General features: G+C 37.4%; 1 protein-coding gene across 2 annotated transcripts in view; it reads right to left on the reverse strand.

The window, feature by feature from the left end:
• The window catches only part of LOC126191523 (murinoglobulin-1-like), a 272,234-nt gene that overhangs the window by 100,354 nt on the left and 154,411 nt on the right, over positions 1–17,469 (reverse strand). For both annotated transcript variants that reach the window (XM_049932422.1, XM_049932423.1), the window contains 3 exons: positions 16,363–16,534; positions 10,492–10,720; positions 4,625–4,830 (listed from right to left, as the gene is read on the reverse strand). In XM_049932422.1, the coding sequence (XP_049788379.1) occupies positions 4,625–4,830; positions 10,492–10,720; positions 16,363–16,534 (607 nt within the window). The remainder of the gene's footprint in view (positions 1–4,624; positions 4,831–10,491; positions 10,721–16,362; positions 16,535–17,469) is intronic.

The raw sequence follows: 17,469 nt of genomic DNA on the forward strand, positions 1-17,469 counted from the left end.
CAGCAATTTAAATTGTATAGAGTCATAGTTGAAACTTCATGAATTAACTCTTGAAGATGCTAACAGATGACACTGTAAGGCAACGTTTAAGAAAAGAAATTGTCCTAATAGAACATAGTGAATATAATGTAGTGAATGCTAGGGATAATTTAATTTGAGATATGTGCCACATTTGAAAGAGAGCAGTGGTAATGACTCAAAAAACAAAATAGTTATGTGTGGCGAATAACTGTGATGTTTTTTCAGACCTTATCACAGATAATCAATTGTTGATCATGATCATGAACAGAGGGAAAACAATAAAGAATTTCAGCACAAGTGATAATGAGCAGATGAAATGGGTCTAGTGTACTGTGTACTTCTGTGATGCAAGCACTGGGATTTCCATAAACCATTAAGTCAAACATATATCATTAGAACCTTGACACAAGTAAAAGCAAGCCCCCAGCATCAACTTCAATGTTTAGTATGAGTTGCTTGGTTCTTGTTGTGTCTGATGTTAGATAGAGAAAACAGAAACATATGATGTGTGATCAAAACGTAACATGAATTTTTTAATTTTGTGGGCTTTACACATTAAATTTTCAATTTTTTTGTCTCATTATGTTTCTGATGTATGTTTGCATTTTCAGACGTTTTGAATATTTATTGTACTGTTGATAGCTGAGAAGGTTGTATGTGTCATCAAGTGCTCGGTAAATTTTTTCTTTTGATAAAGATGAGTCAGAGAATACGGATTAAATTTTACTTGAAAAATGGAATAAAGAGTAGCACAGCATTTGAAATGTTGACTATGGCTTTTGCCAAATCTAATACAAAACAAAAGCTTAAAAGTGGTATAAATGCTTCAACGAAAGTCGAGAAGAAGAAGACAACGACTGCCCTGGATGCCCTAGCACATCAGTTACTGATGAGAATGTGGAAAAAGAAAGAGAATGATTCTGGAAATCATCAAATCACCACTGGAAACATTGCTGATGATGTTGACATATCCTTTGGCTCATGCCAAGCAAGTTTTTCAGATGTTTTGGGCATGAAACGTGTAGCAGCAAAGATTGTTCTGAAATTGTTGAATTTCAACCAAACACAACATTGGGTAGACATCATTCAGGAACTGCTGAATGAAGTTAACAATGATCCAGAACTTCTAAGGAAAGTTGCAACAGGTGACAAAACATGACATTGAAACTGAGGCCCATTCATCCCAATAGAGACTGCTTAAAGAGCCAACACTGAACAAAATTCAATGCATTCGATCACATGTGAAGGTTCTTCTCACTGATTTCTTCAATTACATTTGGATAGTGCATCATGTGTTTCTGTCTTATGGCTGTACAGTCAATAAGGAACATTACCTGGAATTCATGCACTGTTCTCATGAATCAATCCAAAGAAAACGACCAGAATTGTGGATGTCGCAAAACCATTCATGGAAATTACATCCCAGCATAATTTAGCACCATTGATGAAATAAACATAATTACTGAAGGAGCTGAAGACCATAAAGAAAAACTGAGTTCCAAGTGCTTCCAAAAGTGGAAAAAGTGCTGGCACAAGTGTATAATATCTGAGGGGGACTGCTTTGAAGGGAACAAAGTTGATGTTGTTGAATAAATGAAGATTCTTTAAGAAAAACAAAAATACTTGTTACTTTCTGATCATGCCTCGTACAAACAGGTCATCACATCGCAGGGCCAGTCTCCAGCAGGTACCAAATAGTTACAACTAAGTGCAGGTAACAGGGACAATATCCTGCTTCCACCTGCTCTCGGGCCAAAACTCTCATTAATATTTCTGTTGCTATACCAGTTGCAGCTATGCTATCATTTTCAGCTGCCTGTGGTATGAGTCTTGGCCTGGTTGCATTCTTATACAATGATAATGTAAACATGTAATGTTAAGTGTTAATACAAACCAATGTGCTTAAGTGATAAATGAACATTTTGTGATGTTTGAAGCAGAGGTGGATGAGTTAAACATCCAAATTGAAACCATCATAGAATATGAATTGTTCATTTAGAGACATGGATTCCTATTAAAAATATTACGTACTTGTAGAAGTTTGTAATTGGAATTTCTGAATACCCTGTGTATCAAGTGACATACATGCAAAGCTCCTACAAGTAGATGTTGTGCGTGTCTTCTACAAGGAGACTCACATGTATGTCACTTGACATATAAGGATGCAGCCAGGCCAAGACATACCACGGGCCACTGAAAATCTTAATGACTAGTATTGTATAGCCACATAAATATTAATTTGAAATTTGACTCTGACTGTTAAAGTTACTTAGTTAGTTCCATATTCCATGGATTATTCACATGATAAGTTGTAATGATATAAAAAAAGTCATTTTACATACACATCACAATGAAATTTTAAATATGGCTATATGCTGAACATTTATAAAGGATGTTTCTTTAACTATCAACAGATGTAAGACAGTAATTCCCAACACCACTTTTTAAACATAATAATAATAGAAATTCTTCTGCAGAATAGAAAGAGTTGCCAAAGAGAAATGTTTTCAGTTTGTTTTTGAATTTTCCTTTGATATGTGTCAGACATTTTATATCCCTGGTAAGTTACCAAAAATTTTTGTTCCAGCATTGTGCATCCTTTTTGTGTTAAAGACAACCTTAATGTGGTGTAATGAATGTCATTTTACCTTCTGGTACTGCAATTATGTACATCACTGTTCCTTTTGAACTGCAGTGGAGTATTTACAACAAACCTTACAAGAGGATAAATATACTGCGAAGCAATAGTCAGAGCATCCAACTCTTTAAACAGATGGCTACAAGATGATTGTTGGTGTGAACCACATATTACTCTTAAAGCAGTTTTTGAGTAATAAAGACTTTCTTTTGTAAAGATGAGTTACCCCAGAACGTTATTCCATACAACATTATTGAATGAAAATATGTAAAGCATGTCAACTTACTGATTCGTTTCTCCCCAAGATTTGCAATGATTGTGAGTACAAATGTGGTTGAACAAAGTTGGATATGTGCTTCTTCCAGTTTAAATTTTCATCAGTATGAACACCTAAGAATTTTGAAGTTTCCACCCCATTTATTATTTCCTTCCATGTGTTACTTTATCATTAGTGTAGTGCCACTAGACCTGCAGAAATCACTATGTTGTGTCTTTTCTAAAATTGAGGTGAGACCATTTGCAAAAATCCACTCAATGATACTTTTAAGAACAGTGCTTACTATTTCTTTTGTTTCTGTGTGTTTGCTTGGATTGAGTCATCTGTGAAAAGAAGTGATTCTGATTGTCGTATATTAGATGAATGATCATTTACATACATGAGGAACAACAGTGAACCTAAGATTTGGTTTTGGGAAAGCCCATATGTGATTTCTCCCCAGTCAGAATAATGTCCCCAGAATACATTAGTATAATTAGCAAATACAACTTTCTGCATTCTTTTGGTTAGATATGACAGTATCCACTGGATGGCTATACCATCAGTTCCATAAAACTCAATTTATCTAGGAGAGTATTATGATTCACACAGTCAAATGTTTTAGCTAATGCACAGAAAATATCACTTAGTGCTATTTTATTATTTAATGGTTGTACAATTTGGTGAGTGAACATGTTAATGGCATTCTCAGTATAACAACTCTTCTGGACTCCAGCCTGTGATTTTCTGAGGATATTATTGTTGTTCAGGTGAGATACTATTCTAGATACATCACTTTCTCAAAAAATTTGTAAAATGGTATCAACAATGAAATAGGTTGGTAGATATCACTCTTATTACCTTTCAGGAATGTGACAATGCCGTACTTCAGTGTCTCCAGAAAAATGTCTGAGTTAATGATGCATTACATATTTCAGATAAGACATGACTTATAATATGGAAACAAATTTTTAGTGCTCCATTGACAACACCATCAAACCAGATGAGTTTTTATTTTTGAGAGAATGTATAATTTTCTTAATTTCAGAAAGAGAAGCTGGTGAAACATTCATTTGACTGAATTCTATGAGAGTTGCTTTTTCAACATACTGCTGTGATTCTTCTCTAGAACTATTTGTCCCAGTACCTTCTGCTATACTTAAGAAATGATTATTAAATATATTTGCTACCTATGACTCATTATTTATAGTCCTTCCATTCAGCTCATTAGTGATGTTATCCTGTTCTGTGGCTGATTGTGCTCTATCTCATTTCACTACATTCCATACAGCCTTAAGTCTGTTGTCTGATTTCTGACATAATACGTATGTTCCTTGATATTTAATAACATTTCTTAGTAATTTTGAATAGTTTCTGCAGTAAGCAACGACTACAGAATATCTACCTCTTCTTTTCCTTTCACAAGATATTTTAATCCCTCTAGTGGCCAACAGTCTTTCATAAGGATGTTTAATGTTCTCTCTGATTAGCTTTTGTGGAATGCTGTTTTCAAATAATGATATGAATTTATCATGGAAGAGATTAAATTTTATATTAGTGTGTCATTCATTGTAAATTTCATCCCAAGTCATCTATTGTAAACTGTTCTTAAAGACATTTGTCCTGGAGTCACTAATTATTGTAACTTATTTCCACTGAGGAAATGTGTAACCTGGTAGTAAAAGAAAAACTGTTTGTTGCTTGATTACCTTCTGTTGAACAAGAATTCTGGTCCACACATTTCTGGATATGTGGGATCTGTTTCCGCAGTGACTGTAATATTTAGATAGCCAATATTACTTGCTCGAATCCTATATTCATGTGTGAAAGTGCTACGTGCATTTATACAAGAGCCAGTCACTGAACTATTGGATAATAACTCAACATCATTGGTATGAGAGACCTGCAGTTTTATCTGGAAACAAACAGATCCTACTTTAATGCTTCATGGGGAAGCAACACATTATTATTCATTTTATGCAGTACAGAACCAAATATTTTCATTAAGATTGATATTTTCATAAAAATTTGTGGTAAGATTGAGTCAAATGTAGAAATGTAAAGGAGCAAGGTAGTAATGTCATATGCTTCATTTGTTAATAATATTAAAAGTAAGAAATAGTAATAAAATTGAAGGACAGAAGAAGAGCATTAATAAAAGTCAGAAAATTATGAAAATTTAACATTGCACATTAAACTCAAAAAATCACAAAGAAGTTCCCAAATTGAAATCAATCATATATCTTACCTCTACAGAGACTATGGCTTATAAAAGTGTTTCACCATTACGTTGCAATTACATATGTTATCCAGGGAAAGAGATAAACATAATTACAACAATTACAATAACAATAATAATTATTATTATTACTATTATTATTAAAAAATAAAAATTACAAGATTAAGAAAGGCAGAATGGTACTGGTACTGCACACTAAAACTTTTACATAAATGGAACTAATAGTGCTGGATTTCTTAAGGGTATTTTAGTAAAAGACACCACTGTAAGTGAAGTCATCTCCAGAATTATACTACAAGTTCAGCCATTGCAACCTGTAACACTGCTAGGCAGCTCTTACAGGTCACCATCTGATGACCATATAACTGCCACAGACTGCTATAAGCAGCTGTATCAGCATTATGCCACCCCATTTTGGCTCCAGTAGATTGGTAAGACCATCATTCAGCAACCAGCAGTTTTACTGAAATCAGAGATGACGCTTCACCATAACAATAAGGTGACTAGGTGATACCCGAAATGTCTACACAAAAAGCCCGGGTCAGGGCATGCACGATGTGCTATCCAAAATTTTCAGGATTGTTGCTGCCATCTGTCGAAAACCTTACCTTTGTACTAATGGTCACCATCATCCTCAAAGTAGTTCCCATCCGCACATACACATTGGTCCCAGCACTTCTGCCACTGGTCAAACATTTTCTGGACGTCTTGTTCTTTGAGGATGTTTATCACTGCCAGTGATGCGTCTTGAATCCTTTCTAGAGTGTTGAACCAATGGCCTTCCAACTTGAGTTTCAGTTTTGGGGATAGTTCCAAGTCAAAAGGTGCCAAATCTGGGTGGGGTACACCCGCCGTGTTGTTTTTTTTACCAAAAAGGTACTGGTGACCAAGGATGTGTGACAGGGCGCGTTGTCATAATGCAGCAGCCAGTTCCCTCGACGCCAAAGTTTGGGCCATTGTCGCCGCACGTTTTCATGGAGCCATCGCAAAATGTCACACTAGTATGTGGAATTCACTCTTTCGTAGGGTGGGATGAATTCTTTGTGCACAATTCCCTTGGTATCAAAGAAAATGATGATCACACTCTTCACTTCGGTCTTCACCTATCTCGCTTTTTTGGGTCTTGCAGAGCCACTCAAACACAAGCGTACAGCTCATGCTCTGTCCCCAAAACACTTTTTGAATCATTGCAAGGCTCTCTGTAGCATGTTTCCCAAGATTTGCACAGAATTTTATTCAAATGCACTGTTCTGTTCGTGGATCCATCATAAAATTGCGACACACCAAACACAGAGTATTACGGAAATCACTGTGGACACACAACACATCCTCCCAGCTGAATGCCACTCCACACACTGACTCATCAAATATGCAGCTCTTGCCACCTAGTGGTGCAAAGATCTACTACTCCTACTTTCCAGATGGCAGCACCAGTCCTCAAGATTTTTGATTCCACCTCATATGAATACCACATGCCCAGCAAGAAAAGGCCATTGGATTGGGAACCATTGAAAAGTTGGCTACTACCAACGGGCCTGGAAAACCACCATTGTTCAGTTACCATCTGCTGGGGCTGTCATCAACATCAGTCAGCATCATTCAACAGGAAAGATTCCCATACAGTCGTGCATCTAGCACTGTTGGGGCCTGAGGGTCGAACTAGGAGCATACTAGCCACTGCCCGCTTAGCAACTGCTGTCGGCCGATGCTACCAGCTTGATACTGGGGACCCTGTTTGCCCTCTGGATTATATCACCTTTACTGGCAGCCACTCCTGTGTGCCATGAGATATGTCTGCATTGTCAGCACTGATTTAGTGTCAGCTGCTGCAGTGCTGCTTGTCCAGCAAGAAAGCTTTGTTCAAAGCCATGCTGTGGTCAGAATCATAACTGCACACCATTGCCCAGGACTATGGCTTCAGTGTCCATCCTATCTGCTGGACATGGGCCACAAGTAATGTTGTACTCTGTACAAGATTAATAAAGGAATATTTTTGCAACATGAAAATTGCCTAATTTGCTTCTGCTCCCCATTAGTAAAGCCGGTCGGTGTGGCTGAGCGGTTCTATGCGCTTCTGTCTGGAACCGCGCAACCTCTACTGTTGCAGGTGCGAATCCTACCTCGAGCATGGATGTGTGTGATGTCCTTAGGTTAGCTAGGTTTAAGTAGTTCTAAGTTCTAGGGGACTGATGACCTCAGATGTTAAGTCCCATAGTGCTCAGAGACATTTGAACCATTTTTGAACCATTAAAATGGAAGAGGATGCAGATGAAGATGAAATGGGAGATATGATACAGCATGAAGAGTTTGACAGAGCACTGAAAGACCTGAATCGAAACAAGGCCCCAGGAGTAGACAACATTCCATTAGAACTACTGACAGCCTTGGGAGAGCCACTCCTGACGAAACTCTACCATCTGGTGAGCAAGATATATGAGATAGGCGAAATACCCTCAGACTTCAAGAAGAATATAATAATTCCAATTCCAAAGAAAGCAGGTGTTGACAGATGCAAAAGTTACCGAACTATCAGTTTAATAAGTTACGGCTGCAAAATACTAACGTGAATTCTTTACAGACAAATGGAAAAAATAGTAGAAGCCAACCTCGAGGAAGATCAGTTTGGATTCCATAGAAATATTGGAACACGTGAGGCTATACTGACCTTATGACTTATCTTAGAAGCTAGATTAAGGAAAGGCAAACCTATGTTTCTAGCATTTGTAGACTTAGAGAAAGCTTTTGACAATGTTGACTGGAATACTCTCTTTCAAATTCTGAAGGTGGCAGGGGTAAAATACAGGGAGCGAAAGGCCATTTACAATTTGTACAGAAACCAGACGGCAGTTATAAGAGTCGAGGGACATGAAAGGGAAGCAGTGGTTGGGAAGGGAGTGAGGGTTGTAGCCTCTCCCCGATGTTATTCAATCTCTATATTGAGCAAGCAGTGAAGGAAACAAAAGAAAAATTCAGAGCAGGTATTAAAGTCCATGGAGAAGAAATAAAAACTTTGAGGTTTGCCGATGACATTGCAATTCTGTCAGAGACAGCAAAGGACTTGGAAGAGCAGTTGAACAGAATGGATAGTGTCTTGAAAGGAGGATATAAGATGAATATCAACAAAAGTAAAATGAGGATAATGGAATGTAGTCGAATTAAGTCAGGTGATGCTGAGGGAATTAGATTAGGAAATGAGACACTAGATGTAGTAAAGGAGTTTAGCTATTTGGGGAGCAAAATAACTGATGATGGTCGAAGTAGAGAGGATATAAAATGTAGACTGGCAATGGCAAGGAAAGCGTTTCTGAAGAAGAGCAATTTGTTAACATCGAGTATAGATTTAAGTGTCAGGAAGTTGTTTCTGAAAGTATTTGTATGGAGTGTAGCCATGTATGGAAGTGAAACATGGGCGATAAATAGTTTGGACATGAAGAGAATAGAAGCTTTTGAAATGTGATGCTACAGAAGAATGCTGAAGATTAGATGGGTAGATCACATAAGTAATGAGGAGGTATTGAATAGGATTGGGGAGAAGAGAAATTTGTGGCACAACTTGACTAGAAGAAGGGATCGGTTGGTAGGACATGTTCTGAGGCATCAAGGGATCACAAATTTAGTATTGGAGGACAGCGTGGAGGGTAAGAATCGTACGGGGAGACCAAGAGATGAATGCACTAAGCAGATTCAGAAGGATGTAGGTTGCAGTAGTTACTGGGAGATGAAGAAGCTTGCACAGGATAGAGTAGCATGGAGAGCTTCATCAAACCAGTCTCACGACTGAAGACCACAACAACAACAGTACACACACACACACACACACACACACACACACACACACACACACACACGCGCGCGCGCACACACGCACACACACACACACACACACACACATTGCATAATGCAGCTGACTCCATTGCAAAACATGACATTAGATAAAAGGACTCCTGGCTTTTGAAACCACAGTTTTCTTCTACAGGAAGGAGAGAGATGTTGAGGTCTTGCTTGATGGAGGTTGGGCAGGGCACAGGCCATGGAGAGAGGGTAGGTGTGGGGAATGGGGTGTCAGATCACTAAGAATCCAGGCTAAGAGAGGATCACTTTGTAATAAGGAACTAGGAGGTGAAAGAGAGACTGCTTCAGTGAAAGATGGTAGATGGTTGAGATAAAATGAAATCTTTACACTTTTGGCAAAATTAACTGCAAATTGTTTATTTCTTGTTGATTAAATAATTTCATGAGAAGTTTATTTCAGGATATGTGCCATTATCAATTGTTCATCACATGAGTAACATACATAAAGTATTGGAATTTAAGTTGTTAATGCAGGTCACTTATTTCCTTTCTTTAGAAATTTTGTGCTACTTTTTGACAGCTGTAAAATGACAGATTGTTCCCATGATGTTTTATGTTTTTCATAAAATCTGAAAGCAAATAACAGATCATTCTAATGATTCTTCATGTTTTTCATAAACATAAAGCATTATTGAACAATCTGTCATTTTGCAACTGTCAGAAAATAACAAAAAATTTCTATAGAAAGGAAATGTGAGACCTATGTTAACAACATAGTACAAAAAAAATTTATGGATCCCACTTCACCTAGACAAAGTAAACATGTGAATGTGTTAACAACATAGAACATGAAAGAACTTATGTTCCAAAATTATTTGTGGACATCATTCCATCTAGATGAACAGCTGATAATGGCACATATTCCAAAACAAGCTTGTCACAAACTTACGTAAGCAGCAAAAAATAAACAGTTTCCTACTAATTTTGTCAAAAGTATAAAGAAGATGTCATATTATGATGTTATGCAAGCTGCAGACCAAGAAGAGAAGTAGTTATAAAATGAAAAGTAAATATGGATTATTAAAAAAAAATCAATAACATTCATAACAAGCTATAAATATAGTCTCAAACAATGGGAAATCCAGGATGGAGTGTAACAATATTATGTAAGGAATAGTTGCTACTTACCATATAGTGGAGACACCGAGTTGCAGATAGGCACAAAAAAAAAAAGACTGTCACAAAATAAGCTACACACACACACACACACACACACACACACACACACATACACACAACCACAGTCTCTGGCAGCTGAAGTCAGACTACTAGTCTGGCTGCAGCTGACAGCAACTGTGGTCATTTGTGTGTGTGTGTGTGTGTGTGTGTGTGTGTGTGTGTGTGTGTGTGTGTGTGTGTGTGTGTGTGTGTATCTGCGACAGCATCTCTGTCGTATAGTGAGTAGCAACTACCCTTTTCTTGTCATAAATATATTGTGCAAGATTTAGAATGTAGGCAAAATAAAACAGCCAAGAGTATACTTACTGGAATGCTGTATGAAAGGAAGTTGAAAAGAACAACTTTGAGAACTACTATCTCACCACGTTTAGCAGAGTAAGGTACGATATAATCAAGAAAAAATGGCTGGAAGGTAGTGATATTTGTTGTTGGAGCAACTCCAATTCCTTTGTCAGGAGAAAGACAAACAACATTGCTGGTCCACTCAGTGATGGTATGAGGAAGTTGCCGTTTAATAGACCGAACACCATCATTCCTGCAATACGTGAATATACAAATGTAATTAAGTATTAGTTCTACATATACAAAACCAAATAACATGTATTTTCATTCAAGTACATTACTACAAAAACAGCTTTTAAAAATTATTTAGATAAGAAATCATTCTAGTGGTTTTATTTGTTGTTCATATTCCAATTAACCCATCCTGTATCTTCTTCATTACATTCAGTTTTCTACAATTTTATCAAACTTCATGTTTTTGTCTCTCTTTTGTATCAGAGCTTATGTCAGAACTTCCCACATTATCTGCTTCCAAATTTGCTTTATATAACACATGCAATACATACTGTACATAACCACATAAGCAAAGTTCTGTTTTATATTTTCCATCTAACCTCAACCCTTGGAGGGAATAGGGAAACAGTCCATGCAGTGATTGGTACTTGGTAAGCATGGTGGCCGTGTAGCCACTTTATGTAACAGGCGAAATGTGACATTTTAACAGTGATCTCTAATACCAGAGATCACTGTGTGTAAGTTTTCCTAGCCAAAGACATTACAAGATGATGTCATCACCCAAAGTAGTATGAAACTTTGCAAAGTCATGTCTAGGCAGAAGTGAACTATACACAAACATTATCCTTGAATAAAAATAATGAACATTATTGGATAATAATAGTCGCCTGGTTCTTCAAAATAGCTGCATTTTTGGCACTTCTCATTAAAAATAGCCACAATAGTCACCTTTGCTAAAAAATAGTTGCAAATAGTGACATCTTTAATCTGGACTAAAATGTCAAACTAACTTCTCCTAGACCGATATAGGTTCCTAACCCTGTATAGAAAATTTTTGCTTGTGAATTTTTTGTGGCTATGACAATACTTGAACAATTTGAAATGAAAAGCATGAGGCACATGCAATAGACAGTCATGTGCACAGAGAGTTGCTTTCACTGAGAAAAATTGCACAATAGTTCATATCATTTGCAGTGCAATAAAACAGTTAGTGACTTAGGTGAACTATTCATGCATGAATTATCAGTTACATGTACTCCACATTTGTCACTTTAAATTTTACTAGTATTGTCATAGCTATTAAAAATTCAGAAGCACATGTTTTCAGTACTATCTATATGGGGTTAGCAATCTCTATGGAGCTAGGAGAAAATACTTTTTTTTTACTTTTCAGTCCATTTTAAAAACATATCAAAAAAACTTTTTTTTACTTAAATAATTATTATACAAGCATTATCTCATTGGATAAATGTCCCCCAAATGATAAAAATCCAAGGCAAATTTGCACCTCATAGAGCTTGTAATATCTAGAGAGACAAGGGACTGTATCACGAAGGTAGCAAATTGGCAAGAAATACAGCATAGTTTATGTAGTTGTAGAAGTAGGGTTCAAAATATTGATAAGAAAAGAGGAGATGCAGGAAGTCATTCAGAAAATAGCATGGAGTGCGATTGTGATGGCTGTGTTGGCTAAGGCCATTAAGTTAACTACTCAAACTAAATCCACATGGTGATTTGCATCCAATTCTTTTTATAAAAGTGCTCAAAGCCTTGCAGTCAAGATGTTTACAAAAAACTCAGTAGTTGTATGGAGTGGGAATATGTAGAGAATTTCTACAGAATAAATGGTTAAATCAGTGTGGTACAATGGATATGTTTGTGGTTTGATTTAAGATTTTAACCATAGGTGTTTCATTTGGTGACATCCTTTCATCATGCTCTTGGAAAATTGTGCAACAGGAGACAGTTGCAAGAATAACTGTTTGAGTTATTACTGCTCTTTTAGATTTTAACAATTTAAATTTTGTGTCCTGAAATTAATATATTATTCCCCTTTATGTTGCAGAACAAGTGATGCAATGGCAATCGCAGAATTCATAATGTACAGCTATCTGTTGACATGACCTGTATGGCTAGAACACACGAGTAGATTTTTTATACAGTACATGGTGCCTATATAGGATGAATACACTGACACAGTTCAATGAAGGTACATGAAATCCATCTTGTGAGACAATGGGAATGATGAACTGGACAGGGCCCAGCCGGGGTGGCCGAGTGGTTGTAGGTGCTTTTGTCTGGAACCGCGTGACCGCTTTGGTTGCAGCTTCGAATCCTGCCTCGGGCATGGACGTGTGTGATGTCTTTAGGTTACTTAGGTTTAAGTAGTTCTAAGTTCTAGGGGACTGATGACCTCAGAAGTTAAGTCCCATAGTGCTCAGGGCCATTTGAACCATTTTCGAACTGGACAGCCACTACATGATTATAAACACAAGATGAATGTAAGCAAATACTACATTATATGTAGAAATATCAGTTGAGTCGGATGATGTTAATGATTAACTTACCCATTATGATTTTAATTATAAGACAATTCTGAGCAAAGTACAATGGAAATGAAATGAGCATTTGGCGTCATTGGCCGGGAGGCCCCTTGCGGGGCAGGTCTGGCCGTCTTGGTGCAGGTCTTATTATATTCGACACCACACTGGGTGACCTGCGCGCCAGATGGGGATGAAATGATGATGAAGACAATGCAACACCCAGTCCCTGAGCAGAGAAAATCTCTGACCTGGGCGGGAATCAAACCTGGGCCCGTAGGACGGCTATCCGTCACGCTGACCACTCAGCTATAGGGGCGGACAGAAAAGTACAATCACTTTATTTTCCTTCATTATAGGCAGGGTACAGAACAAAACTGGTCAATCACAAAGGCCTTGTGAACTGACTGCCTGGTATACACGTGAGTTATGTATTTGTGGACTGTATTAAGGATTATGTGTAATATCACTTTAATTTACATCTGCATAGATATTATGTGTGGTGGAGGGTACCCTGTACCACTACTTGTTATTTCCTTCCTTGTACCACTTGCAGATACAATGAGGGAGAAACAACTGTCTATATACCTCTGTATGAGCCCTATTTTCTCATACCTTATGTTCGTGGTCCTTATGTGCAATGTGCGTTGGCACCAGTAAAATAGTTCAGCAGTCAGCTTCAAATGCTGGTCCTCCAATTGTGGCTTTATACAATTACAGAAGAAATTTTGTGGTCATATGCTGTATCTGTGTTCATACAGATGTATGTAGAGCTAATGTGGCCCGTACAAATTTCCATTCATTTTAGCTATTTCCCAAAATCAATTTACGAGTTCATTTATTTTTGTGAAGTAGGTAAATGTAAGCAGAGGTTGTACAGAGTTTCAGGGAGAGCATAGGGGAACAATCGACAAGAAGGGGAGAAAGAAATACAGTAGAAGAAGAATGGGTAGCTTTGAGGGATGAAGTAGCGAAGACAGCAGAGGATCAAGTAGGTAAAAAGACGAGGGTTAGTAGAAATCCTTGGGTAACAGAAGAAATATTGAATTTAATTGATCAGAGGAGAAAATATAAAAATGCAGTAAATGAAGCAGGCAAAAACGAATACAAATGTCTCAAAAATGAGATCGACAGGAAGTGCAAAACGGCTAAGCAGGGATGGCTAGAGGACAAATGTGAGGATGTAGAGGCTTATCTCAATAGGGGTAAGATAGATACTGCCTACAGAAAAATTAAAGAGACCTTTGGAGAACAGAGAACCTCTTGTATGAATATCAAGAGCTAAGATGGAAACCCAGTTCTGAGCAAAGAAGGGAAAGCAGAAAGGTGGAAGGAGTATATAGAGGGTCTATACAAGGGCGATGTACTTGAGGACAATATTATGGAAATGGAAGAGGATATAGATGAAGATGAATTGGGAGATATGATACTGCGTGAAGAGTTTGACAGAGCACTGAAAGACCTGAATCGAAACAAGGCCCCGAGAGTAGACAACATTCCATTAGAACTACTGACAGCCTTGGGAGAGCCACTCCTGACAAAATTCTACCATCTGGTGAGCAAGATGTATGAGACAGGCAAAATACCCTCAGACTTCAAGAAGAATATAATAATTCCAATCCCAAAGAACGCAGGTGTTGACAGATGTGAAAATTACCGTACTATCAGTTTAATAAGTCACAGCTGCAAAATACTAATGTGAATTCTTTACAGACAAATGGAAAAACTAGTAGAAGCCGACCTCGAGGAAGATCAGTTTGGATTCCGTAGAAATGTTGGAACACGTGAGGCAATACTGACCCTACGACTTATCTTAGAAGCTAGATTAAGGAATGGCAAACCTACGTTTCTAGCATTTGTAGACATAGAGAAAGCTTTTGACGATGTTGACTGGAATACTCTCTTTCAAATTCTGAAGGTGGCAGGGGTAAAATACAGGGAGCGAAAAGCTATTTACAATTTGTACAGAAACCAGATGGCAGTTGTAAGAGTCAAGGGACATGAAAGGGAAGCAGTGGTTGGGAAGGGAGTGAGGGTTGTAGCCTCTCCCTGATGTTATTCAATCTCTATATTGAGCAAGCAGTGAAGGAAACAAAAGAAAAATTCAGAGTAGGTATTAAAATCCATGGAGAAGAAATAAAAACTTTGAGGTTTGCTGATGACACTGTAATTCTGTCAGAGACAGCAAAGGACTTGGAAGAGCAGTTGAACGGAATGGACAGGGTCTTGAAACATCAACAAAAGCAAAACAAGGATAATGGAATGTAGTCGAATTAAGTCGGGTGATGCTGAAGGAATTAGATTAGGAAATGAGACACTTAAAGTAGTAAAGGAGTTTTGCTATTTGGGGAGCAAAATAACTGATGATGGTCGAAGAGAGATATAAAATGTAGACTGGCAATGGCAAGGAAAGCATTTCTGAAGAAGAGAAATTTGTTAACGTTGAGTATAGATTTAAGTGTCAGGAAGTTGTTTCTGAAAATATTTGTATGGAGTGTAGCCATGTATGGAAGTGAAACATGGACGGTAAATAGTTTGGACAAGAAGAGAATAGAAGCTTTCAAATTGTGGTGCTACAGAAGAATGCTTAAGATTAGATGGGTAGATCACATAACTAATGAGGAAGTACTGAATAGGATTGGGGAGAAGAGAAGTCTGTGGCACAACTTTACTAGAAGAAGGGATCGGTTGGTAGGACATGTTCTGAGGCATCAAGGGATCACCAATTTAGTATTGGAGGGCAGCGTGGAGGGTAAAAATCGTAGCGAGAGACCAAGAGATGAATACACTGAGCAGTATCAGAAGGATGTAGGTTGCAGTAGTTACTGGGAGATGAAGAAGCTTGCACAGGATAGAGGAGCATGGAGGGCTGCATCAAACCAGTCTCAGGACTGAAGACCACAACAACAACAGGTAAATGTATGAAATTCCCAGTCCACTTCAGAATACATTCAATAACAAGATGCTTATTGACAGTTAGTATGTTAGTGTTTTGTTTCTGATAGTAGTTTATTTTCAGAAAAAATATTAATACCAGTGCATTCAGATTTTTTTGTAACTATTACTGCATTACATACTGAATGTGTTTTTCATTTTATTTAATTGGTTGACAAATTCTGGGATATTATTCTGCAATTGTTGATGTTATGTAGACATTCCCTTTATTTTGTCTGAGTGATGAAAGGAAGTAATTTTTCCTTCTAATTAATACAGTAAGTATAAAAACTATTGCAAAACACATCCATAGTTAAAAATTAGTTGTGTCAATAACCTGTAAAATGAGTCATATCATATTATACTAAAAATGAAGTACAGAACACGTAACCAACTTTCAACTTACCCCACATGGAATATTTCCCATAACCAAGTTTCAGGAAAAAATGATCGTACGTCCACTGCAGGCTCAACAGCATGCTCATTATATCCCACAGAAGCTTCATAGTCTCGGTTTGAAGATTTGTCAGTCATGAAAAATGCTATGGAGGCCTCTGATAGAAATCTTGGAGCTCCATCTAAAAACAGAATGAATAGTGATTACAGGGTGAAAACAGTCCACAATAATACAAATGAAGCAGTCATCTATAAGGGGAATACTAAAGTGAGGTGGTGCATCAGCAATCTTTTCTGTGAGAGATAGTAACTACAATGCAAGAGATGTATGTACTTTCAGTGTAGGGGGTATAATAGAACTAGTAGAAATTAATTACAGGTGATGGAAAATAATTATTGTAGGTCTATATAAGCCCCCTGTGGTATATGTCCCACAGGATATAGTGGACGATGCTCAGTGACCAGTTTTCATCCAAAGATTCACTTATTTTGTCAGAAGGGGAGGCTGACAAGCGTTAGCCACCCTTTTTGCCTGTTGGCAATGATAGAATCAACCTGAACGTCCTCCAGTCTTTCTCAAACAATTTTGTAGAAACTATTTGTTATAAGAAAACTATTTTTGGCTTACTTGTAGCTTTATATGTCAGGTTCATTATAATGTGCCCATCATTTCATTAATGGTCACAGTTATTGTGATACTAACATTGAAGTAAGACACCACACAAAATTCGAAAAAGCTTACAATGAAAAATAGGGGTCGCTTCGATTTTAGGACTCATACATATTACATGATACATGCTGAGTATGAAATTAACATATTTAAGTTTTCTTTAGACTTGGTTGGTGGTCTCTGTCTGTCACCAATCTCAAGAAAACTGACCTGATGCAGCACATTCATTTGTGATTGCACAATGCCAGCAATAAAGCCAGAATGAAATATTCACAACATTCCTCATATTTCATAAATGGTTTGAGATATCAAAATGAGATTTTGGCAAATGATAGCACACCACAAAGAGACTATTTTTCCATAGGGTAATTATGGAAAACTTCATGTCTACCATGTTATTCTACTAACCACGCATGTTTTCAATGAACAAACGTAATTTTTAAGGGC

This window comes from Schistocerca cancellata, chromosome 6 (assembly GCF_023864275.1).
Source record: "Schistocerca cancellata isolate TAMUIC-IGC-003103 chromosome 6, iqSchCanc2.1, whole genome shotgun sequence".
NCBI classification, from domain to species: Eukaryota; Metazoa; Arthropoda; class Insecta; order Orthoptera; family Acrididae; genus Schistocerca; species Schistocerca cancellata.